The sequence below is a fragment of the Conger conger genome, chromosome 2 (genome assembly GCF_963514075.1).
Source record: "Conger conger chromosome 2, fConCon1.1, whole genome shotgun sequence".
NCBI classification, from domain to species: Eukaryota; Metazoa; Chordata; class Actinopteri; order Anguilliformes; family Congridae; genus Conger; species Conger conger.
In genome coordinates this window covers 21355052-21380479 of record NC_083761.1, presented here as the reverse complement: position 1 = coordinate 21380479, position 25428 = coordinate 21355052, and the positions used below count along the sequence as shown (strand labels likewise).

General features: G+C 41.4%; 2 protein-coding genes across 7 annotated transcripts; one reads left to right on the top strand and one right to left on the bottom strand.

Moving 5' to 3' along the window:
• Positions 1 to 1488: 1488 nt before the first annotated feature.
• LOC133122170 (S-adenosylmethionine synthase-like) lies at positions 1489 to 16561 on the bottom strand. 2 transcript variants are annotated; one of them, XM_061231965.1, is made up of 9 exons: positions 16292 to 16561; positions 13616 to 13693; positions 12493 to 12615; positions 10995 to 11107; positions 10534 to 10677; positions 6512 to 6730; positions 5597 to 5779; positions 4493 to 4626; positions 1489 to 4078 (listed from the first exon to the last, which is right to left on the bottom strand). In XM_061231965.1, exons 1-9 carry the CDS (start codon positions 16380 to 16382, stop codon positions 3976 to 3978), a joined length of 1188 nt encoding a protein of 395 aa, XP_061087949.1. In that variant the 5' UTR covers positions 16383 to 16561; the 3' UTR covers positions 1489 to 3975. The 2 variants fall into 2 exon arrangements, with proteins under 2 accessions (XP_061087949.1, XP_061087950.1); XM_061231966.1 differs by lacking the exon at positions 1489 to 4078 and having other exon boundaries at positions 4489 to 4626.
• Positions 16562 to 19595: 3034 nt separating this feature from the next.
• dydc2 (DPY30 domain containing 2) lies at positions 19596 to 25251 on the top strand. Of its 5 annotated transcripts, none has more exons than XM_061233034.1 (8): positions 19596 to 19620; positions 20338 to 20488; positions 20769 to 20888; positions 21060 to 21158; positions 21671 to 21823; positions 22610 to 22777; positions 23273 to 23638; positions 24728 to 25251. In XM_061233034.1, the coding sequence occupies exons 2-8, from the start codon at positions 20342 to 20344 to the stop codon at positions 24914 to 24916; spliced, it is 1242 nt and encodes a 413-aa protein (XP_061089018.1). In that variant the 5' UTR covers positions 19596 to 19620; positions 20338 to 20341; the 3' UTR covers positions 24917 to 25251. The 5 variants fall into 5 exon arrangements, with proteins under 5 accessions (XP_061089018.1, XP_061089015.1, XP_061089019.1 ...); XM_061233031.1 differs by lacking the exon at positions 19596 to 19620 and adding an exon at positions 19769 to 20006; XM_061233035.1 differs by lacking the exon at positions 19596 to 19620 and adding an exon at positions 19769 to 20048 and having other exon boundaries at positions 21674 to 21823.
• The last annotated feature ends 177 nt before the right edge of the window (positions 25252 to 25428 follow it).

The window sequence follows — 25428 nt, the reverse complement described above, 5'->3', positions numbered from 1 at the left end:
AAAGGTCAGAATGAGGAAGAATTGAGATCAAAGTGACTTTGACCGTAGGATGATTGTTGGTGCCAGACAGGGTGGTTTTTGGAATGCAATATAATGCAAGAATATGATTCAAATAGGTTTTTACTTTTTGTTTGTTTCTGTAATACAATACGTACACATGTAATATATCCGTTATATTTGCCAATTTAACCACTGAAATATAACTGATGTAACCAATTTCCACCTGGACTCGTCAATATAGTTTATTTACTGTGCTCTGTTAATGTGCAATTATTTAAGGAGGCTACACTGTAGCATGGTTAGGGCTAACATTGTAACAGTGAAGGTGCAATGTGGTAATTAAAAATGACAATATTTGTTATACTCTGTTGACACAGACATATAGAGCAATAATGTTAAGTGTTACCTGATTCTTTTCTTCTCCTTGACATTTTAGTGTTTTAATACTTTGTGTACCTACACAAAGTACCATGGTTACTACTAATATACCCATATATATTGTCAGAAAACCAAATTTACCTAATCGGTGAAAGTTATTAGGCCTTTACTATGTAATCTTGTGTACCTACATGTAAATTCTGGATGCCATGACATTCCAGACATGTTTTGATATGAAATGGAAACGAAAACAAACAATAGAGTGAAATGCTAATGTTTTTTGGATTGTTATTGCATAATAGAGCTGTGCTAAACTTAGACAGAATAAAACACCCTATCACTTCAATATATCATTGACTCACACCTTGTATGAATTCAAATGTCAGTAGTGCTCAAAACTCTCCTCCAAATATGCTGTGCTACATTTCGTAGAATTGTGGGAAATGAGTTTAAAAAGTGTCTCATTAGCCCTCCCCAGCGGTCTTTTTTTTTTTTTTTTTGCTGGGCCGATCACGTCCCTGTTCACCTCACACTGCTTCACAACCATAGACTGTATAAAAATAGTCCGCAATACAGAAATGTCTGTAGCAAACCACCTGAAAAACCATGAAAGACCAGAGCCATGAGGTCCTAAGAATGAATATCGCCATCTACTGGTTATTGGCCAGAAACGTATCAAACCATAGCGTCAAAGTATCTATAGGTTTTGCTTTGTTGCTTGAAAGCCGCAACCAGTTTAGATACATGACACCAAGGAATGTGATTTAACTGTATAATCAACTGTTTTGATTAATCAGATGTTAACAACGGAATCCAGCACAACTTCTGGCTCCAAGCGGTACACAACAAACTGTACATCTTTGGCATTTCTGAGCTCTGGTCTTTGGGATCCCAATTGTGTTTGTCTTTTAGTTGATGGCTTCTCAGTTCAACAGAGCACTCAGTTACAATTCTGAGTCTGTGTGATTTTCTGTGTGATAAGGGCAGGGGCATCTGGAGCCCATGGAACTGTGGTGCATGGTCTTGTGGTTAAGAGAGAATTATCAGAATTTGTGCTCTGCAAGCTGGTTATTCACAAGCAATCACACTAAATGACCAGGTACAATGAGATGAAAACTCACACCCAAACGATTTACTCAAAACACTGCAACAGAATATGCAAGGAAACACTCTACATTTTAACCCCCAGATTTTCCTTTTAAAAAAAAGTGAAAAAAATAAGAAAAAAATAAATATACATTTTTTGTTACATTTTTTTAAACAAATGGAACTCAGTGTAACACCACAAATATACAGTTCTGTGAAAAAGTATTTGTCCCTTCCTGATTTCCTCTTATATAACAAAACCATTTATTTAATGAAAAAAGTTATCAAACACCCTACTGTGAAAAAGTACTTGTGTTTACTCAAGGTCCCTTTGTCTAATATTACATTTTGTCTAACAATATGAAACAATTGAGTGTGACAAATATGCAATAATAGAGGAAATCGAGAAGGGGCAAATACATTTTTGCAGCACCGTAGTTCATGTTGCTTTCTCAGACTGAATGAAAGGAGTTTGACTGTTCATGCAACTGTACAAAACTTTTCCAGATCTTTGGAATACATTTCAGACAGGTATGCCATTGAACATTTTGCAGTTTCAGTACAAAAATGTGTTGGTCATTTCTTACAGCTTGATGTTAAAGTTAAAGATGGGAAAGCAAAACGTTGTGAGTCCCATATTGAGTGGAACTACACTGACCTCTCCACCACAACTCAAGAGAACCAATCAAAAAGATCTTGCTTTATTAAGCAAAAAATAATTGGTCCAAAGCTGTGTTACTTTTGATAGCTTTTGGTAGAGTTATAGAAGCTTCACTCCCCCATCCCAGTGGCCTATGAGATTTTTGTACATATTGCTTGCAAATGTAATTTAAGAGAAACACTTCATGGATACCATTCATAATAAGGTTTGGTGAGTAAACCAAAAGGGAAACGGACCATTTTTATCTTTTTTATCTGTCCACCTGCTTTTACAACACACTAATGTTCCAGATATCTGTACACTATAAACTATATTGTATATGTATATCTGGAAAAAACTGTTCTGGAAATCACACAATTCAACGTGATTGAGTGTCTGATGCAGGATCTCACCCAATACTATATCATAACACAACCTAGAAAAATACTTGTTAACCCTACAATAATGTAGATTTTTGATTTAGGGTTTTCTTTCCCTGGTGATAAAGAGAGGAATTATATCCGAAATCACTTGAGGTGGTCTTTTGTAGGTAATGGATAATATACGCATGAAATACACCCTGCCTCCCTCAACTGGGGTAAGACAGATCATACCAAATTTGGGTGTTTCCCTTTAAGTGCACCCCTGATCAGCCTTTTAAATGATTATTCATAATATTAATAATAATAACGATCATTATAATATAACAATAATCATCATCATCATCATCATCATAAGTTCAATGATTATTATTATTATTATCATACACATTACAGTAAGTGTTGAATTAAGACCTGATTTTCCTGTTCATTTACCTTGGCTGTGTAAGGAAATGTGCCTGCACATTCTGTACGTGGAACCTGAGTTACATTAAAGGCCAGTTTATAGTTTGGCGATGTATGATTGGATGACAGATATTGTTACATTGTCACCAACATTCCATTATTGCTCAACTTAAGAACGCATTGCCGAAGTGAAGTTATTGCTAGCTATGGATGCTAGTTGATGACACTTCCCTAAAGATAAATTACAGATGACAACATTCTATAATAAGGTTGCCATGGTAATTGAGGCAGCAATGGGGTCAAAGTTCACTGCAATTTATGTCTCAGCGATGGGCACTACGATGATAGCGACGACATCAAATCGTCCATCGTTCTAGTATAAACTAAAAGTCGTTGCAACCGACCATCAATTCATCGCCAAAACTACAAACTGGTCTCGATGATCCTGGATCAGGAACATCACTTCACACGATCAGTAATCTGACCCAAGACAGGCAGGCATGTAAGACAAAATTCACACAAATCAACAGTGAAAATCAAGTTAAAATGCTCTGTTTTTTAAGTGGATCACATAATATGTTGTACACAGCTGCTTGTTCATAAAAACACAGGTTTCTATTTTGGAATGAAATTTTAGGTAAATTCTGTAATATTATAAATAAATGCTTCATGGCTTGGTTTTTGAGTTTTGGTTGGTCAAAACTATCCATGGGTGTTATATCTGAGAAATATCTGAGTGTTCAAGCACATATAAGACTGTGGCACACTATATAGCTATATACAGAGGAGGCAAACACCGGAACAGGATCTTATTTAAGGCTTTGCACTTTTCCTCAACATAAATGGCCCTGCCGCTGTGAGTAGCACCAGTGCAACCACCCTTTACTTCGGAGCAGATGGAAAGTCTGGGAGATTTGATTTGTGGGTTAGGAGGTACAGAGGGTGTTAAATCACAGCCAGCGTCACCCCCCGCCCCTCAATGTTTGAGGGTTGTTTTTTACAGACGCTCACAGCTGCCCACCCCTCTCCTCTGTGTCCCAGCAGCATGGGACAGCTGACGGTGTCGACACCCTTGCCATTCACACGCTAGTAGTTAAGGTTCTTGGCCACCTCCCAAGGGAACTCCTTCCTGCCAAAATGGCCATAGCATGCCGTGTGCTGGTAGATTGGCCTCTTGAGCTCCAGATCCCTGAAAATACACACAGAACTATTAGTCCAGTCTATCAGAAGGAATACGGTACTGTAGGTAGGCCAAGCACTCTTGGCACATGTTCATTCGTTCACTGTAGGAGCAGTGAGTTTGGCCCAGGAGAACCTAAAGCTGCTAAAGCTATATTTTGAAACAGCTGGTGGCTGGTTGACCAGTTCAGTCCAGCTCCATAGTTAACATGGTTTGACCAGCTCAAGCTGTTTTGAAACAGATGGTAGCTGGTCATTTCAAGCTGGTCATAGCTGATACTTATACATACATATCTTCTATAGCTGAAGTTGTGTTCAATACTAATGGTGAGCACTTTTTTTGCTAATGATTATGCTGCTCTGTGGGTCCTTACTCTTAAACTAAGTTGAAGTCCAAATCCTCTCCTGTTATTGGAGGGCTTACCTGACGATAACCCCAGGTCGGAGGTCAAAGTTCTTGTTGACAATCTGCAGGAGTTCTTTCTCATTTTTCTGGGATGAGCCGTAGGTGAAAAGGGAGATGGACAGTGGGTGTGCCACTCCAATAGCGTAGGCCACCTGAATACAAAAAAAATAAATGTATCTTCCTGGTTTGCTTAATGGTGGCAGGGTGAAGCTCCATGAGCCCCATAATGGTTGGAGCAAACATGTGCTGTCAAACACCCACATATGTTCTCTATAAAAGCTTACAAGTGTTTCAAACCGTTGACTGGGTGACTGATAACACATCATAACTTTTATATTATTGCTCATATTATTGGTTTTGCATGTACTAAAAGGTTTTGCATGTGCTTAAAGTCTTAGTAAATCAGACCCATGGTGTTCAGATTTAACATCTGAATTTGGCTCTAAAAAAAAATTGTTCAAAGAATACATTACTGCATTCCTATCAGAGTAGCTCCCTCCATGTTAACATTCAAGGGCCATTTGTTCTCTGAGACTCAGAATGGTTTTTCAAAAGCAAGCAGATAGCAATATGACAGCTCATGTCAAAGGAGCATGGAATATAGTGTACTTTTCACAGAGTGCCTGGTCAGAGTCCAAGTTCCACATGACAATTGGACACACGGAGTAGACTCCACCTAGTGGTCATAGAGAATGAGAGACCCCCAGCCAGTGGGCCCATTCTTTTTTCCTTTCCTTGCTCCTTATTCTACTCCAAGCTCCACCCATTGGGATAGGCTAGAAAAAGAGGGTAGAAAAATAATTCCTTGCTCCTTCAAATGTCAGTTTGAAGCCACGTCATTTATAGATATAGCAGATGCGTGGCAGATGGGGAGAGGTGGATCCACAGTTCAATCATTTATACGTCACCTTTACCAAAATAAAATACTTCTACAAAGGATGCGCCCATGTTTCCTTGCTCATAGGCAAGATTGGAAGTTCCTAAATTCTACTTCTAGTTCCTAGAAGGAACATTCAAGGGATTGGAATGTCCTTAAAGATGGTGAACCTCAAAAATAAAAAGAGGAGAAAAATAAGCAATTGGAATGAGCCCGCTGCATCCACAGCAACAACGATTCCTCACCTGTACCAGAACTCTCCTGCACAGCTTGGCTTTGACCAGGGACTTAGCCACCCAGCGGGCAGCATAGGCAGCAGAGCGGTCCACCTTGGTGTAGTCCTTTCCGGAAAAGGCCCCCCCACCATGGGCTCCCCATCCACCATAAGTGTCCACGATTATCTTCCTGCCAGTCACACCAGCATCACCCTGTCAGGAGGCATAGCAGAGTGAGACATGACTAGACTGTAGTGGAGAGTTAAACCCCTTAATTGAGCCCATAGTGGGTGGCCCCACCGTGTGCTGTCAACCACAGTTACTTGTTAAAAATCAGCGAGTCATTGATACTCTCTTGAGAACACTGCCTATTCTTGGGGTTTGTGAACCCTAATGCCCCGTTCGGATGGTGAGTATAAATTGTAGATGACAAGACAGAAATTCACTGTTTGTAACGGGAGGACAACAAACGCCACCAATGCTGTGCTGAGTGGACTTGTTGCGGCAGAAGACGGAGTCGGCCTCTGCGTCAGATGGAGATTCCCTTGGCAGCAGTCTCAGCAACATGGGAAGGTTCCAGAGCCTGCTGGAAGGTGTCTCTCTTTCAATTATCACAGCAACGAGTAGGCATGATTTTTGGCCCACTGTAGCACCTGACTTTTATCCCGTTACACTTGACTGTCATCCCGGAATACCGATGGATATGGCTTTTTTATGTTGTCATCTGCAAGAGCCATTAATCTCCCGTCACTAGAGAAGAGCCATAGTGGGCACTTCCTCTTTCTCTGGAACAACAAGTTTCTACATAGTAATGCCTTTATTTTTCACATTTTTGGACAAAATATTGTATTCAAGGCATTTACATGTGCTTTGACACATTTTGTTGTTATGTGGAAATACACTGGTGTGTATGAGTTTATGGGGGTGTGGGTGTGAGGGCGTCACCTGGGGCCCCCCGATGACGAAGCGGCCACTGGGTTGAAGGTGGTAGACTGTGTTTTCATCCAGGTACTTGGCCGGCACCACAGCCTTGATGACTTTCTCCTTCAGAATCTTCTTCTGTTCGTCCAGAGTGATGTAATCGTCGTGCTGCACCGAGATCACCACCGTGTGCACGCGCCTTGGAATCACTGCGCCGCTCTCTTGGGTGTAGTGCACTGTCACCTGGGAGTATGGAGAGGGATAGGGGTTATAGTTAGTCCTCTTGGGTGTAGTGCACTGTCACCTGGGAGTATGGAGAGGGATAGGGGTTATAGTTAGTCCTCTTGGGTGTAGAGCACTGCCACCTGGGAGTATGGAGAGGGTTAGGGGTTAGGGTTAGTTCTCTTGGGTGTAGTGTTCTGTCACCTTGAGAGTATGGAGAGGGTGGGGATTCATAATTAATTTACCATCCTTACATGAAGACATTTACAATATTCAATACAATACATTTGACTTATGTAGAGATGCAGAGGTAAAGAGATTATACCCAGAAATACTGTACCAGACAAGTAACCTATGTTGTTACCAGATAAATCCAGAAAAGAAAAGTCCTCCACAGTATTTTGATCCCATCACCTGGATTTTACTTTCTGACCCCTGGACTTTCCACCTCTGCCCATTACATGTTACAGTATTATATTAAAGGTATAGTATGCAGGATTTTCACCATGAAAATATTATGAAACAAACATGCTCAGTGATTACTATGATACACTGGCGACCTGCTGTATGGGCCGCTTCTGGGTGTGGTTTTTTTTTTTTTCTGCACACATAATCATACACTCTAATAGGCAGAGGAGGAGGGCAAGAGTAGGGATTGGCTACTACAGAGGTGAATGTGGTTTGTGAGAGATTAGCCTTGGTGGATAACCATTAATCAAGTGGCTGGTCAGCATTCGGTATAATGCAGCGTTATTAGCTAACGAAATTCAGTTTATGAGCTGGCTGGCCATAATAGCTGGCTCTAACTGCACAAATATAACTACCATTTATATTTGGAGATTATTTCCTCTCCTGGGCATGGAGCTCATTCCTGAATCCAAAAGACTCCTGGAATTTCAGAAGACTAGATATGTCTGAGAATTGATGTATAGTTTATGGGTGCTTATGTTACAGAATTGCGCAATGCACTGGTGTTAGCAGCAGTGGCTAGCATTAGTGGCTAATCTTTAGCTAAATTTAGTTATGCGATGAATGCAGCTATTTAAATGCATTTTTGAGAGACACGGTTGCAGTAACTAAGGCTAGCTACTAATCATAACCAAATATGAGTTATATAACGTCAGTTAAATTGCTAGCTAAAGGGCTTGTGAGGAAAGCGACTAATAAAGCATATGTTTTATGAATCATAGACCGCGGTTTTCTGATCTTGGGGTGGAGATGTTATTTGTATGTAAACACAGGAGCAAAGCAAGGAAAGAAATCCTGCATAGTATGCCTTTAATGTAGCTGTTCTTGAAGTGCCCACAAGCGATAGCAGTACTACTGCAGTAGTACCAGTAGTGCTGCTTTAACGGTAAGCCAACAGTCAAGCAGTGGATGGATGTTGTCAGTAGTATTGCTTGCTTTCTTCTTGCAGAGGAGCGTTCAACATGAATGAGAGATAGATAAATAGATAGATAAAAGGTAAAAGTTCATAACTGTGGAAAGCTGCTCACTCGTTTGCTAATGTTTTGCCGAATAAACCATGACTAACTACCTCACATGCAGTTGTCATTGCCACAGTAGCCTTATGCGAAATGCAACAGTAACAAAGGCTCAGTATCATAGAGTTCAGTGGGCTAAGCAAAGTTGTTACCAAGGTTACCAAGATGCCAGCGAGATGTAAATACTACGAGTACTATGATCCACTGAGGTACTTGGTAGCCATCCATGTAAATTTCCATCGAAAAATGACCAAACATTCTCTGGAAATGACTAAGAGGGCCTTTAATCTGTCTCTGTGAAACAGGCTCATTGTGTTTTTGCAATTCTTAACATTGGTTTCCGTGTTTTAATTGATTCAATAATTATTTACAACACTTTTTATGTTTATTACAACATGAGTGTCATGAATGATCACCAAACAGTTTCCATCACCTTCACTTGGCAGCTTGCTTGGGATCTTAGGAACTCCGAAATAGCATTCCTGGGTTTCAGTTTCCACCTCGGAGCCTAAGTTCAGTGCCGGAGGCTTTTTAAAGGCCAGGAGGAGTGACAGGTGGATGGTCTCCACATCCCCACCAATTACCAGCCTGCTGGAGGAGGTGGGGCTGGGGCGGGGGGGTCACTACCCCAGAAAGCATGCGCTCATATCTCTGGCATACACTAGTATCACTGCCTATGCCCATGTGGAGGGCCTAGCATAGTTATCTAGGTGTTTTCCTACATCAGGACTCAATGTATGGTGATGCACAGAACGTCAGGACATTCAGCCTATCAGGCCAAGGTGGAAGAGGGAGGTGGAGGAGGCAGGGCAGTTCAGTCAAAGCATTCAGGAATGTACTGAATTTGAAGGTAGAGATATCAACAAGAACCGAGATGGCATACTTTACATCTAATGTAAAGCAGAACCCATGTGGTAAAATGTCCAGTATTAGATCAACTCTTACCAACTGGACTCATATGTTCTCTATTAGAGTTGAATTAGCATGGGATATTTTACTGTGCAATGCGAATGTAAGGATATTGTCCGTTATATTGTCCGTTCCTCAAGTTTTCTTCAAGGTTTTCTTCAATGCATCAGCAATGTACCCAATAAGCAACAGACTATGACTGTAACGGTACTGAATTTGGATGTCAAACCTAGTATGGCAGAGAGTGTGGCTGTCCGACAATGTGCTGCTTCAGGACATTACAGGGCCAGCTGCTACTGAGCCATACACATAATATATGGCCTGGCTCAGGGATAGGCAACCCTGGACTTGACATTCTAGAGTTGTTAGGTGGCAGTGCAGTATAAATGTCTAGGCACTGGGCTTGTAATGGAAAAGTTGTATTTTTATGTTTGCGTGGGTCAGTGCTGTTAACCTGCTGTTAATTTAAAATGCTTCAGTAAACTATCCTGCTAAGTCTCTGTTGCAGTTTAATTACAAAGCAAAATATGAAAAGCAAATCAAATACAGATTTTCTAATTGCCACCATCGTTGCGTAGTTTGGCCATTTAACAAGCGCTCCTTCCCAGTCTCATCTGTAGCTAGTGACAGAGGAGACAATAGTCTATAGTCTATTGGGGAATAGTCTATCGGGGCGCATGAACTCAAGCATACATATATGAACATTTCCACACCAAAAATGTGTATTCCAACATAGTATGATGATAAAGCCAAGAATAGCCAGAAGGTATTCCAATACAGCAGTGAGAAATGCTGCTCGCTGAATAGCAAAATATTGTAAACAAGAGGAATTCTTGTGGAATTATACCACTTCATTCTACTATAAATATCTGCAACTAATTATGGAAAATATATACAATCTTGGTTTTACACGTCGAGATGTCCCTTTCAAGATTCAGTGTTCATCTATTGTTTTCAACAAACCAATAGAGAAATAGACATGCAAATAGGAAGTGGGGGTAGGCTTTTACATCAGCCATGTGTAATGCCTGACAGGGGCTTTTTGCCATTTTAGCTCCAGTAGTTTCACACTGGACCGATTGTGAACTTTTTTATCCAGGAGAAGGTAGTACTTGAAAAATTGGGCTAATGGTTTAACCAGAGGTGTACGGATCAAAATAATTCACTTATGAAAATGGTATTTACTCAGAGAAAATATAATGTCAATGTCCTCCATTGCACAAGCTGCACATCAGCTAAACTTACAGGTTCTGTGCTGAATTAGCTAAAATGGCTGGCAAACCAGGACAAACACTTTATTAAGTCTATTAAATTATGGAGACCCCCAAGTGGTGATGCAAATAAAACGTAGAGGAATTGGTCAACTTGTGGGCACACTGCTCCCAAACAATGACAATAACCCCCCCAGGAGTGTTTTGCCTTAGCCTCTACCTGGGTCTTGGAGTCTGGACGGAGCCAGGGGATGGTTCCATTGCGTCTCAGCTCAGCCATCTTGGCGTTGAGTTTATGTGCCAGGACGATGGTGAGTGGCATGCACTCCTCGGTCTCGTCTGTGGCGTAGCCAAACATTAGGCCCTGCCAACAGGGGAACACCACAGTCCCACAATAACACCAGCACTTTTCACCGACAATGGACTCAAATTTCAGCTTTGACCAGTTTGTGTGGAGAGATGTATGAATGCTATTTGAAACAGAAGACAAATTCCAGGCTATCAAACATCAAACATTTCTCTTTTTTGGGGGGAAGATTTGTTCATTTTCCAAATTGATATAGGCAGATGTGGTCCCAACTGAATATCTACATCATACATTTTTGACCCAGTACTACCACACCTGTACCTCTTTGGCGACACTGAAACAGAAACATAGAACCACATCAGAGGTGGCTATACCTGATCCCCAGCCCCAATGTCTTCCTCATGCCGGTCAATGTGGACCCCCTGGGCAATGTCAGGAGACTGCTGCTCCAGGGCCACCAGCACATTGCAGGTCTTGTAGTCAAAGCCTGAAGGTGAGGATGGGATAAAAGCTCAATCCCAGTGCCACACTCAAATGCCAATTGTGACCCACCCACCAGTCCATCATTATTACCTATCCAACTGAAACCCAGAATCATAAATGCCACTTTGACTTGCCCTCTAGCCAATTGGCATGACCCCAGAAGGGATATTCTTGTGTTTATATCCCAATTTCCTTCTAGAACAGGACCATTTGATCAATTGTGAGGCTAATAAAGCCAACATTCAACAGAAAGTTCCCTCACAGTCATACCAAATACTGAGACATCAAGAGAAAGGATGCTCACAAACTATTCTAGTACACTAGTTTAATACTATACTCTCTGCCTCAGTTTTGGTTTATATTGACTATTGGGTAGATTTTTAAATGTATTATTAAACAAATAAATACATTTAAGTATTTATCAGACACATAACCTGAGGAATGTGTAAGTGTACATGTATATGTATCAGTTAACAGGGTCACAACTGACAGCAGTTGTAACTCATGAGGATATAGTTGTAGATTTAGCTACCAAAGGTCATCCAAGGTGTAGTTAAAGTAGGAGTGCTTTGAGTCTGCAGCAGAAGATGGGCAGTGACTGCTGTTCTGATTGTCCTGAGAAGCTGATTCCAGGACAGAACAGAGAAGAGATGTGATTAAGAGGAGAAGCCCCTTTGGGTGGGGATAATAAGTGACCAGTTGATGTGGAGTGGAGTGGGCTGATGGGAATGATAATAGGGGCTTGATGACACCTACAGGAAGACATGGTCAGGACCCAAATACTGACCTGGGCAGTGGAAAAGAATGTGTAGATGTTGTAGAGAATACTGTTGATACTGTATATTTTCTGCTATCTAAAGAAGATTCTGTCATCTTGGGATACGATCACTGTCATATTACTGAGGGTGATGGACAGATTCTGGAGGGGGGAGGATGTATTTTGTAGGTAGAGCACCTTGGTGTAGGAGTTAGAGATGCCAACTAATTGTCCAAATCAAGATAGCATTAAAAATGGCTTCATCGCTTAAGGCAATATGTTCCCTGTGTGTGGAAAGAAAAGCAGCTATATCGTCAATAGAGCAATGGTACAAGAAGCCATGTGCAGAAATGATAGAGCCAAGAGATTTGATGTATTGGGGAATACAAGAGGGGCCGAGAACAGATCCTTTGGCTCTCCTCCTGAAATAAGAAGCGATTCTTCGAGATAGATAGAGCCCCACCATGTTGCCTGATAGGAGCCGCTAGACAATTGCTAGCATGAGGATAACAATTTGTGGCCATTGCCTGAGACACAAATGTCACAAATAGACAGATGACAAATACATGATAAAGAAATCCGGCCTCACTTTAAATGTGTAAGCGTGTTTGGAGACGGCTTGCTATCCGCACCTTTGTCAGAGTTGTCATAGCCAATGTGTTTGATGGTGTCCCTCACCACCTTCTGGTAGTCCACGTTGGCCAGGGAGGTGATCTCACCACACAGCAACACCATGCCAGTCTTGCACACCGTCTCTGTGGCGAACACAGAATACAGTGTCAATACCAACAGCACACCAATGTCAACCAAGCTGCATGTAACGGTCTAAAAACAGCATCGTGTATCTGTTACCTAATGGTCAGCTCTTTTTGCCATAAATCTCCAGGACCAAATCAGTGAGAGCAGCTCACAGCACAACAAAACTCAGCTGTGTGGTCTTCCTGCAGCAGTCTTAAGTGAAAATAACCCCTAATCCCACTGTATGATGATGACTGTAATGATTATTATAATGATGATCTACACTCTTACACTTTATTTGGTATTTATTTGACTTATTTTTCAGACTTCTACTGCTGTAGCCTAGCCACTTAGAGTTATGATGCGTTTTGTGTTCAGAAATGCTGTTCTGCATACCACCGTTGTAATGTGTAGTTATTTGCATTACTGTCACCTTCCTGTCAGCTTTGACCAGTCTGGCAATTTTCCTCTGACATCTCTCATTAACAAGATGTTTCTGTCTGCAGAACTGCTGCTCAGTGGATTTCTTTTGTTTTTTTGCACCATTCTTTGCAAAAAACTCTAGAGACTAGTGTTTGTGTAAATCCCAGGAGTTTCAGCAGTTTCTTAGATGCACATACCACCCTGTCTGCCACCAACAATCATTCCACGGTCAAAGCCACTTAGATCACATTTTTTCCCCATTCTGATGGTTGATGTGAATATTAACTGAAGCTCCTGACCCATATCTGTGCAATCCATATGTATGCATTGCACTGCTGCCACACAATTGGCTGATTAGATAATCGCATGAATAAGTAGGTGTAATAAAGTAAGAATGTTGAATAAAGTGCTCGGTGAGTGTAAATATTATTTACTTGGATGATTATTTTTTTAAAGTATGCAGTTTGCATACTTTAAATGTACAACTGCAGCCTCCCAAACTGGGAAACAAACCCACTGACCTTCACATCCAGAGCCCACTGCTCCTCAGTGCTGCCCCCTGCAGGCATTAGAGTGTATCCCTCCCTGACTCACCACATGCCACCTTGGCATCAGGGTCCTGGTTCAAGTGTGCGTCAAGCACCGCATCACTGATCTGGTCACATATCTTATCTGAAAAGAAAATATAGATATAATATAATATAATGTAATATAATATTATTATGCCCAACATCAATATTAACAATAAGCTCAAAATGATCGTATAACTATTCAAGAGGTGGCAAAAAATGTCTGTAACGGCAGCACTCACTTCATCATGGTCAAATGAGCTAACCGAGCTACATTATATTACATTTCACTGAAGATGGAGAGATCAGATATAGGGTATTAGGTTTAGACATTTATGGATTCTGGATCTCATTTTACAAATGACACTGAGGTTTTGATCTTCTTTTCTGTACTGTATAACACTTGTCAGTCCATTGCATACTCTCACTCATCTGGGGGACAGAAAGTGCTTCTGGGGGGGTTGACGAGGGGCGGTTGGTTTCCTTGCGTGACCTTTAGCATAGCCAAGGAATGATGTGTGCTGCAGCCGTATAGTTCTGCCTATGGGTCTGCACTGAAGATAACGTTTCACTCCTCTTCAACGTGGCACACTTATTTAATATCAACTACTTTAATACTAGGAATAGCCTGCCTTCCCTCTGGGAATATATCAGTTCACGAGGCTATCAGTCATTTCCATGTCAGGAAGACTATTTCATCTGACCATATACAGTATGAGTATCTGTCAAGAGGTTACTGACCTATTTATGAAAAAATGTCCCGTTGAAATATAAAACAAAAAATAACAAAGGCAGACAGGTTTTCCCTAAAAGACGGTCGTAACGCTATAATGAAAATGTAACTCAATAAATAATAAACATTGACAATGTGAGAATGACAATACGATACATCATACATTGTCCTAAATAATGATGCCCAGACAACAACATCAAACTAGTAACATTATTTTTGATTCTTCACAATTTTAAGTGGATTTATATTTTGTGTTACATTTTTTAAATCATTAAATCATAATTATCATAACGTAATAATCATCTTTCCGAATCTATGGGTTATTTTCTAGCAAAATAGCATCCATAGTAGAACTTATTGGGAGACAATCAATAAAGACAAAATGTAACTTCACAGCTCTGATGAAATCTTTGCTTTACAATGCAACAATTCACACACTGTAGGGGAACTTCAGGTACCACAAGTGAAACTTGAAATTTGACCATAACATTACCATACTTATATATGGTATGATATGGTCCATAATATTTCGATAATATTTTGTGTTTTTCCATCTGCCTTTCTCACATTTTTTACTATCAGCATGCATGCTTTAATATTTTCTCTAAGCTGAAATTAGTTAAGGGACAGCGAAGGCAGTGACTCCCTGTGCTACCGTAGTCAGCCTGACCACTGACTATCTGAGAGATATTCCCCATCTAAATGATGATCAGTCTCTGTTCCTATTTAAATGTTTGAACTCTGGCTCTGATGCCATTGAAATGTAAGAAAATTCTGTCACTGTTCCCTTTCAAATGCACAGTAACTCACTCAGTGTTCCCTTTCAAATGAATGGTAACTCACTCGGTGTGCCCTATCAAATGCACTGTGAGTCCATCAATTCCTCCTTTTACTGTTCAAATGCACTGCCATTTTGTAAATGTCAAACATTTCAAACCCCCTGTTCCCTACCACTATCCCTACTCTCATGCACTCTCGCTCTCGCCTTGTTTAAATACCCTGTAGTTCTGCCTGTGGTCACACCCCCCTTCCTAGGGACTTGCTGAGGCAATGCCCGACCCAGGTTACATCAGAAAGAGCCCACATGGGAAGTCCATTACTTAGAGCCAAACTCTGACCCCAGAATCAAACCTACATCAAACATTCATTTATGTTACTGTCCTCTATTCTAAAACTATATTATGAGGGATCAGTGAGGTGGTCATCAGTCACACAATAAAAATGTTTTAAAATACACCTGCAAACCTTCCTTTTCCCAAAGTTTATCTCAGCTTCAGAGTTCCTGTCTGTGAGCATTTTGTCAGCATTATTATATAAATTCCATTGGATAAATTTCAGAGATGCTATTAAGCAAAAAAGGGAAATGTCTATCAATGTAGCTGGTGCACTTAGCAAAATAAATAATGTGGCATGCCTATATGTCAAGAGATCAGGTGACGTTTGAAGACACTGTATGCATAACAAGTCCATAACAGGTATGAGGCACTGGACGTCTGTGTGTATTTGCAGTATGTGTGTGTTTGTAAGAGAGAGAGTGTATTTGTGTGCAGCACGTGTTTTGGCCCAGATGTACTCCACTGGCCCTCCACACACTGTAACATTACTCTAAGTGTACGGGCAGGGTGTTTCCCTGAGAGCCAAAGACTGTCAATGGCATACCTTCCTGGTCCGGCAGCGAGGGTTTCTGCTTACTGCCTTGCCCTCTTGCAACTCTAGCACCGTTTAGCACACTGCTCTAACACAGCCTGGGTTCATTTAGGCAGTTGTCTGAGTTTGCTGTTTGAATGCATGTGTGGAACAGTGAAACATTTCAGCATATCCCCCGTGTTGCAGCAACAATGTATTTCTGCACAATTTCATTCAAAACAGGGTTTGTTCATTTTTGCCTTCCCCAGCACCCCATACATTTTGCTCATTTTCCAAGACCGAGCACACTGCCCACAATTAGCTGAAGCCTCCGTCACTTACCTGGATGCCCCTCTCCGACAGACTCCGAGGTGAACATGAAAGACCCCTCTTCGTTCAGGCAGTCATACCAGCCATTCGTTGACCCGTTCATGTCTCAGGGATGCAGCTCAACACGGTCGAAAGAACTACAAAAATAAGGCAACAAAAGGACAGGAATGTGCTTCGTCCCTCCAGCAAGCAGGCCGAGACAATGAGGCGTACCTAAACCTTCCCTGTGTGCTTCTCTGTGAAGCTGTGTGGCTGGCTGTTCCCCACTGGGATAACGGTCTATTGAACTTGGGGTTGTGGGGTCTCCAAACACAACATGCTCCTATATATGGTTGGGAGGTAATCACACTCAGGTCATGTGAACCAATGGGACAGTCCATTTCAGCAAGGGAGTAGGGGGAGGGGGGGTGGAGGATTAACATTTTTAGGTGAGTTTCTCTTGACTTCAATGGTTGAGCTGTCTTTCTACTATAATGGGAGGATGGGGGTTGGGAGTGTTCGGTCCATAACAAACCCAGAGAGAATAGGCTTTGTATTCTTCTATGACAATCATCCATTTTCTCACTAGTTCCATGTCACACGTGTACATACTGAAATTTATATTCCAGTTGACGTAATAGTCATGTCTTGAACTGAGCTGGTATGTTCTTCTGCGTTTCGGCTAAAATGTGTAAGATACAATATACCCCACCACATGTACGTACACACACATACAAACAGATACACACACACCAGAACTGAATGTAAGCAATGTAACCCATACTATTTTAACACACATCAAAGCCACGAGAGGTCTGAGCACATGGCAGTTCATTTGATTTATAGAACTCTTGCATGTCTTAATCTGTGGATGATCATGTGGAAGGGAAATAGTTTAACTCAGTTCTCCTCTTTGATGTTAAGTTTTCCGTTTCAACCCCTCTTTTCCACAATTCAGTTCTTGGATTCTTGTAAATTTGTATTTTAATTGAAAAAGGTGTCAAGGATATAGAATTTGAATTTAAATATGAATGAAAATGGCATAATTCAATGGCAGTCCAACACCTAATGTATCGCACGTATTGCTGTAAACAATGTTTACTTTGGAATCAGAGCTTACTTTTCATATCATGTTACAAGGACTATTCCTAAAACATTATTGAAAGATTACATCTGTATGCATGCAATTTTATTAACATAACGTAGTGAAAAATACATTTCTAAGAAAGTCTTTAAAAACAAATAACAATTTTTATAACACTATTTGACATCTTATGAGGTCGTAATTTAAATGGTACTTGCTCTTAATCTACTTAATATTAGTATTGTTTACAGTCATAAGTGCATACAGGCATAGATTGTTTTAGGCACTGGTAGAGGTTGAACGAGGCTTTCATGTTCTACAAAGGACCTGGGTTTGAGAAAAAAAGGTTTATCCTTATCATTATTGCATTTAATGTTATTGAATTAAAATTCTACTTTTTGTCAGTACAATTTGAATTGATGAGCATATTGCACATTAATAAGGAATAATAAATATTTGCCATGTACTTCAGACATAATAAGCCATACAGTATAAGCACACTCCCCTCCAAAGTGCATGCTGCCAATCATTACTTATTTTCATGAAGATATCAAATGAGTGAAATAATCATTGCAGTGAAGGAGTAAATGTTATGTGCTGCTGACATGGGCGGACATCAAAGAGCGGCACCCAATCAGCCAGAGGACTTTCTCCCTCGCAAATAGAGATGAGGACACTGCCACTAAGTGAAACCCAACCGGGGCAATACCCCTAGCTCTTTACATGCAGCCCTGCAGGCTGCGGGCCGGTCAGGAAAGCCAAAACCAGTATAGATACCAGGCCATGGGCTCATCCTCACACAGAAACCCAGTGCCTTAACAAGAAGGTCTCCATGTCATGTGACTTTTAGGGTAGAAGGGGCCCATCACAAACCCATAAACTCTGAGTTTAGACCACACAACTATATTGTGACTGTGAAACAGCTCTTCCAGTTTTCAGAATTCACTTATGGGAGGTTGGAGGTAAAATGATGTTTTATTTAGTTATTTTATTTATATTGTAAGTTATATAATACAGTATGATACAAAAATTTAAATGCCAGCACCCAAAATAGATAATTAGTTCTTATATCTTCTACTGCGTAGTGTGGTTCTTATTATTACTATTAATACTAAGCTCTTGACTAGAATACCAGTGGTCACTGTGCCCTGAGCTGAACTTAGTAGTGTCTTGGCCCTCAGCTATTAGATTAACACATTGCAAGATTCCATGCCTTTCAGTTGTAAGATTTTCTCATTGCAAGCATCCCTGCTTCATTTGAGTCCGATGGTCATCATCACCATCATCATCACTATCATCATCATAATCAAATATATTTAAAATGAACCTAATTATACAACATCACCAACATCTGATACAGGGCATGTGCAAATGATCGAGCCCCTGGGTGTGGCCAGGCACGTGTTGGTGTAGGGGGCACATGTGCATAGCTGTGCCAAGGCTGGTTCCAGTGCTGGGGGTCTGAAATCTACTTTCCTCTCCTGCGTCCAGTCGTGGAGAGGAACGCAGCAGCTGCAGGGTGGGGTGTCATCCCAAATGGGCTCTCAGCACATTCCTCTACGGGCCCACCAGCAGAGGTTCTTCTCCACGGCAATCTTCCCTGGGCAATCTCTAGTTTCATGGCCCTAAATATATAACTACTACAGCTGAAAACAAAATGGACACAGTGTTTATCAATAGTTCCCTCTCATAAATAACACTTCCCTTTTGGTGGTTTATGTAGATTATGGTAGGGGCATTGAAAGATGCACTGAAAATGCATATCCAAGATCCATGCAGACATCCAGCTGTTTATGATCATATTTACATGAAACCAAGCTCTGAACATGAAACAAATCCTGCCTTAACCTTATTATTTACTGTATTTGCTATAGTTCTAACACTAAGCACAGCCATATTGTGAAATAAGGCTAAAGACTTAACAGCAAAAGGTGAAGAATGGGAATCACGAAAATATGCGATATTTTATTATTAAGATGAGCAGTAGGAAAATGTGTTTAACACCTGCCACCTCTTCCACACTGATTACTATCGCCACTGCTACTGGCAGGATACATGTTTACAGTAGGCTACACGTAGGTTGCGTTATTTCCTTTTTTCAATATTGCAGCGGTAGAAAGAAACATTTTTATATTAACACATAAATATTTATTTAATGGCCACATGACTAGCTTTGGCCAGTAGATGAGGCTGGAGATCCTTGTGTATTTTCATAATCCCACTTTGCCTTTCATTTCAACAAAAACTGGCGCTATGTAACAGAATACACCAATGTAAAGTGAGTCCAGTGAGTCTAATTCATTCAAATATAATCAAAAATGTCAAAGAAGGATTATATTTGAGTGGAGTGGAGATACTTTGATAAGCAAAAAGGGGCTGTCCTCCCTTCAGCTATGCTGATGAATTTCCGTCTGTCGTTAATATGGATGGTTGTCTTGATGCAAACTTTATCTGGAGCAGCCCTTTTCAAATTCGCTAAGACGTCAAACATTGCAACAAAACTACTTAATTATAGTGATATTAAGCTTGATAGCGGAAGGGTCGATATTGGAACCGCTGTCATTCCGCATTAGCCTGTGCTAGGAGGACGATTAACCTTGGTGCACCGTTTCTATGGAGATGGAACTCGTTTTTGGACGCTAGCCTGCTGTCAACAGTAAAGAGGTGTTATTAGCTTGATAGCTACTGCTCACTGTAGTAAATTAGGTACTGTTATGGTTATGTGTTAATTTAGAAAATTGTTCAATGCGTGAATGGGTTAATTTTCGATACACTACTTACGTTGTTTTGGGAGGTAAAATAATATATTAACCCGAGTTAAGAAGTTAACGTTATATACATTTAGACAGGCACCCTAGGCTAAGTTAAGTTACAGTTAGCAAGTTACTTATGTTACTAACGTTATGTCTGTAGTTATTACGTGGATAGTAGCTAATACAAGTAAAATACTAACGTTATATCACAAACAAATCAATCACTGTGTTTATATTTCCAGTGAAATGGATTCGGAGTATCTTAAAACCAGCCTTGGGAAGTGTCTGGTGGAGGGACTAGCTGAAATAGCCGAGCAGCGTCCCATGGACCCCATCGAATTCCTGGCTCAGTGGATTCACAAATACAAAAGCAATATGGACTACCAAGAGAAGGTACGTGTGTGTCTAACTATAATACCCCTGTTGAAAAAACAACTCACATTAGCTATTACCATCTTGAAATTACCAGCTACCAACTGTTTCAAACCATAGCTTCAGCTGGTGAAATCATGTTCAGGATGGAGCTGGTCTGAACTGGTCAACCAGCTACCAGCTGTTTCAAAACTTGTAGTTTGTCTTATACTGTACCCATTTTAAGCTGTGCTCATCAGCCCAAAGAGTAATGTGTAACTTTGACAAACAACAATGTTTAATGTGTTCCAATCATCCGTAGAGAAAGGCACACCAGAAGCAGCTGGAACAGGAGCGACAGCAAGCAGAGGCAGAAGCTGGACAGCAGCAGCGGATGCAGGAGGAGGCAGACCAGATCAGAGCTTCACAAGAGCAGCTGGAGGTGGGGAGAGCTAGAGATATGGCTGGTTAGGATGGTTCAGCTTTCCACATGAAGAACATGAACCACTTATACAAGCGCCTGAATAAACACGATGTGTAATTTACACTCATAGATTGGGCCTATGTCTCCTATTGTGTGATGTAATGTTGCAGATGTGCTTTTTTCCATCAGCCAGTGGAACGTGTACCGACCCCTGAGAAGACATTATTGGAGAGGTCAATGAAGTTTGGCCCTCCAAAGCTTGCCACTGTGCAGGAAGCAGGGGATGGGGTACGTCATTACATGCTCGCTTCACTGTATCCGATTATTTACTCCGTTTTCATAAATTGAGTGCTTGCTTGCCAATTCATTACATTACATTACATTATTGGCATTTGGCAGACGCTCTTATCCAGAGCGACATACAGTTGATTCGACTAAGCAGGAGACAATGCAGGGTTAAGGGCCTTGCTCAAGGACCCAACGGCTGTGCAGATCTTATTATGGCTACATCGGGATTAGAACCACCGACCTTGCGTGTCCCAGTCATTTACCTTAACCACTACGCTACAGGCCGCCCTTTCAGACTGTCTGACAGACTGGCCGCCGCTATTAGCCTACTGTCGGTGTGCTAAATTTGATCTACTGCCTGCCCGCGATACTGTCGCTGAACATAACGGTCTCCTGTCCGTTTAATAATAATAGAACTTTCAGTTAGCCTCATTCATGTTAGTATTGTGTCAGATGTTGGGATGGTCCAGACAGAGGCTCAATCACGCTTTTTATCTCACTCAAACATCAAGCAGGTACCACAGGCCGAGGGTACAGAGGCCAGTGCTGTTACAGGAAGTGCAACCGCAGAGGACCTGCCTGGAGAGGAGACTGCTGGCAATGAGAAGAGGGACAATGCTGAAGACACCCATAAAGATGTGTTGGAGAATCACACTGACAAGGAGGTGACAGTCATACATGCAGCCCCTCTTGTTTATGGAAAATAACTGCGAAAATCAGATTCGACCATCCCTGCTTTCGCCTAAAGACTGGTTAAGATTGACTCTGTCTAATAAAAAGGCATGGTTCTTGCTTGGTTCTTCATTTCTGCTGAGAACTCCTTTCTGCCCTGTTGCATTCTGGGTGATTTGCTCCTGTCCCCTACATTGAGTCATGGTCATTCTGGCTTCCTGCATAATATGCTGTCTGGGGTGCTTTGGCAAGGATTCCATTTCAGACCTTTTTAGAGGACCTTGTTTGTGCAGTTATTTGGTTTCTGTTGGTTTCTGGTGTCTGTTTTGTTTCATGTGCATCTCTCTGTCAAGCCTGCAACAAGCTGAGAAAAGTCAGCCAGTCCATTTCACATGAAAAGTCAGACCTTTTAACTCAGTGAATAGACAGAACAGTAGTCCAAATGGGGGATTCAGAAATCTCAGAATTACATGGTCTATAGTGAACTTAACCATTTGAAGAGTAGTTTTTGAAATATTCATTTTTTATTTTTTATTATTTTTATTTAGCGTCCTGGACCTCCATTGCTTCCAAGTACCAGTAGTCATTGTTACATCAGCATTAAAATGTTCAGTTAAGAACATTCTAATCACATATTTGTGATCTTGCACCTTAAAGGGTTAATGGGACCAGGGAGAGCATCTTCCCAGATCCCACTACCTGGCTGCACCCCCCTCCTACTTCTCAGCTTTGCAGAGTCAGGAACTTTGGTTCTTGTGTGTGTGGGGGGTCTCTCTCAGGTGACCGAGGGCAAAGGCACCCCAGGACCCACAGCACCCCCTCCAGCAGAGGCAGCGGGGGTCCCAGGTGGGGACAGTGTGTCCCCTCAGGGGGGCACTTCCCAGGTTGAAGCAGAGGAGTCACCTGGGGAGAAACCCGAGCCTCCAGGAGAGCAGGCGGAAGCAAAGGTAACGTGTCAAACACAAAATAAATCAAGCCTCTCTATAGGAACAGCACAAGATGAGCTTCCTGCAGTGTGTGACTGGCAGGGGGCATGTGTAATAGAGTTCATAGTCATGAGTAGCATGAATGTTTTGACTCCCAGAGAAGCTTTAGGAATTGCATTATTATATATCCAGTTGTGTGTATCAGTCAAGGGCCATGTTGACCATGTTGTGAATGCAAGGCACCATGAGAATGACTCATCTCAGCCCCAGCCAGTCAGAGGGAAGTGATGCCTTCAGCTGCTAGTTCCCCCAAGCACATTTTTCAGAGAATCTAAATAGTACTTATGACACCACCAGTGGGTTCCAAGATCACAAGGAACAGGTCATTAAGAGTGAATATGTTTGTTTAGATGGTTAGATTAAAAAACACCTGTGGGGTGTCTATGGACAGTCACGGTGGAAGATCAACGAGTGTGGCAAGAGTTTACAGCTTTATTTTTTATACATTTTTTACAGTCTCTCCTCCAGGACTCTGTTGAACCTCAAAGAAGTGATTCAGCTCAGCTCCCAAACACAGAGCCCAGCACAGAACCAGGGACTGACTCTACTCAACCCATAAACACAGAACCAGGGAGTGACTCTACTCAACCCATAAACACAGGACCAGCGAGTGAATCTAGTCAGGCCACAGATCCAGAACCTGCAAACGACTCTACTCCAGTCACAAATACAGAGCCAAGCACAGAACAACTGAGTGACTCTAAGCCTACAGATTCAGCTACGGAATTAGAGAGTGAATCTCCCAAAGCAGACAAAGGAGATCCAGATGATGAAGAGACTGCTGAAACTCCCCTGAAGGAAAGTAACCAGGATGAAGAAAAGGTGATTCTTCCTACCACCAAAATATTTAAAACCACAGTTGTCAAGACTTTGGCCTAAATTAAATCAACTTTTTTTCTTTACCCTGATCCATGAGTAAATGCATGTTTTGCTTTTCATCCCTGCTCTAAAATCCAGCTATGGAGCTGGTCAAGCTAGTCATAAGCTGGTCTAACTGTGTATGACCTGGTCAACCAGCATGGCCAAGGTGGTCATAAAGCTGGTCTAGCTGGGAATGAGCTTGTCAACCAGCTAGTGGTGGTAGCTTGTCTGACCAAAACATGTTCCAAAACAAGCTATGCTGTTTCAAAACATAGCTTGAGCTGGTTTGAACTGGTCAACCAACTGAACCATGTCGAGGTTGGAGCTAGTCTTAACTGTTCAACCAAGCCTAAAACCTAGCTTTTTTTTTTGTTTTTTTTAGCAAATACATTTTGAGTATAGCAATGTCCAAAACTAATCAGAGTAATTTGGAAATAGCCATAAAACTATTGGTGTAGAACTATTATATTCTGCTAAAGTGCCAGTATTTGATGCTATGACACACGCCACAGTTAGCATGGGGCCGTGCTAGTGCTAAATGTGGCCAGGAGATGTTGTTTTATGTGCCACTCTGGGCTCCCAACAGTGACTCCTCAGTTCCTTAGCATAGCATAGAATCCTTCATTGCAACAACTAGTAAACTGCAGGGTACAAAGTGGGCCTAGTCTTCTCCCCCCCAATTTGACTGGAAACTGATGTACTTGCACCAGCTTACGAATTATTGGGTCTACCAAATTTGAAGAAATGTTAAGGGGTAAAGGCATAAGTGCGGGAGAAATTGACAGAGAGATTTTAAAAATATAAGGCAGATGGCTAGAAGAGAAAGTGGAGGAGACTATTAAAGGTGTCCCTGTAAAACTTATGTAAAATGAGGATGCGGACATTCAGGCTTTGTTCCATGGCTGTGGTAACCAGAGGACATCACTACCTACTGCAGCACACGCATAGAGACGCTTTACTGTATGACAGGCCAGACTTGTGCACAGAAGAAGCACACATGAATGTAGGGAGAGTTCAGCATGATTCTAATGATTTCTTTATCTGAACCAGGAAACCGATAAACCTGAGGGAAGCGAGTCCACTCTGATCACACACACAGAGCCAGTGGTGGGGACTGAAAGTAACTCTCCCAAACCGGGTGAGGGTCATCCGGAAGAGGAGCAGGGGGACAAGACCCCACTGAAGGAAGGAGAAACCCCACCTACTGATGACCCGGAGGATGGAAAAGCAACCGTTTGAGTTCATATCCATGGTGAATTCAGTGATGAATGGTGTTCAGGAGTGACGTGTATGAAGCCACCATGGATGCGTCATGTGACAGAAGCAGCCTCAGCTCCAGGACAGCCATTCAGCCAGTCTCACTCTGGATATCACCCACAACCTTCATCCTGTCTACTTGTAATCTTATTGTGATCAAAATTATTGCTGTATCTTTATTTTAATACAGGAATGTCTGTTGATGTTTTATGGTGATTGCTCCTTTTAGATATACTGTACCCGCTACTGTATAGTATGTATAGTGATTAATAATTCCTTCAAAAGTTGCTTGAAGAAAAAATGTCTTGTAAAACTAAGGTTGCTGAAGTGAAAATAAAGTGCATCAGCAGCTGATTTTTAGATAATAAAAATAATATATCTTGGTGTTTTAACCACATTAATATTTCAGCAAGGGAAGTTTCACAATAAAGTCACAATGTGGAAAGCCAAATGAGGTCAGTTCATTTTGCTGCATGCTTAACCCTTGGGCACAC

Excerpts from the sequence above, each read along its gene's own strand:
- LOC133122170 (XM_061231965.1), bottom strand. The coding sequence starts at position 16,382 with ATGAACGGGTCAACGAATGGCTGGTATGACTGCCTGAACGAAGAGGGG. Across the intron at positions 12,616-13,615 it reads TGATGCCAAGGTGGCATGTG|AGACGGTGTGCAAGACTGGC; the intron begins GTGAGTCAGGGA and ends TGTTCGCCACAG. Across the intron at positions 11,108-12,492 it reads CTATGACAACTCTGACAAAG|GCTTTGACTACAAGACCTGC; the intron begins GTGCGGATAGCA and ends CCTCACCTTCAG.
- dydc2 (XM_061233034.1), top strand. The coding sequence starts at position 20,342 with ATGGATTCGGAGTATCTTAAAACCAGCCTTGGGAAGTGTCTGGTGGAG. Across the intron at positions 21,159-21,670 it reads TGCAGGAAGCAGGGGATGGG|CAGGTACCACAGGCCGAGGG; the intron begins GTACGTCATTAC and ends TCAAACATCAAG. Across the intron at positions 21,824-22,609 it reads AGAATCACACTGACAAGGAG|GTGACCGAGGGCAAAGGCAC; the intron begins GTGACAGTCATA and ends GGTCTCTCTCAG.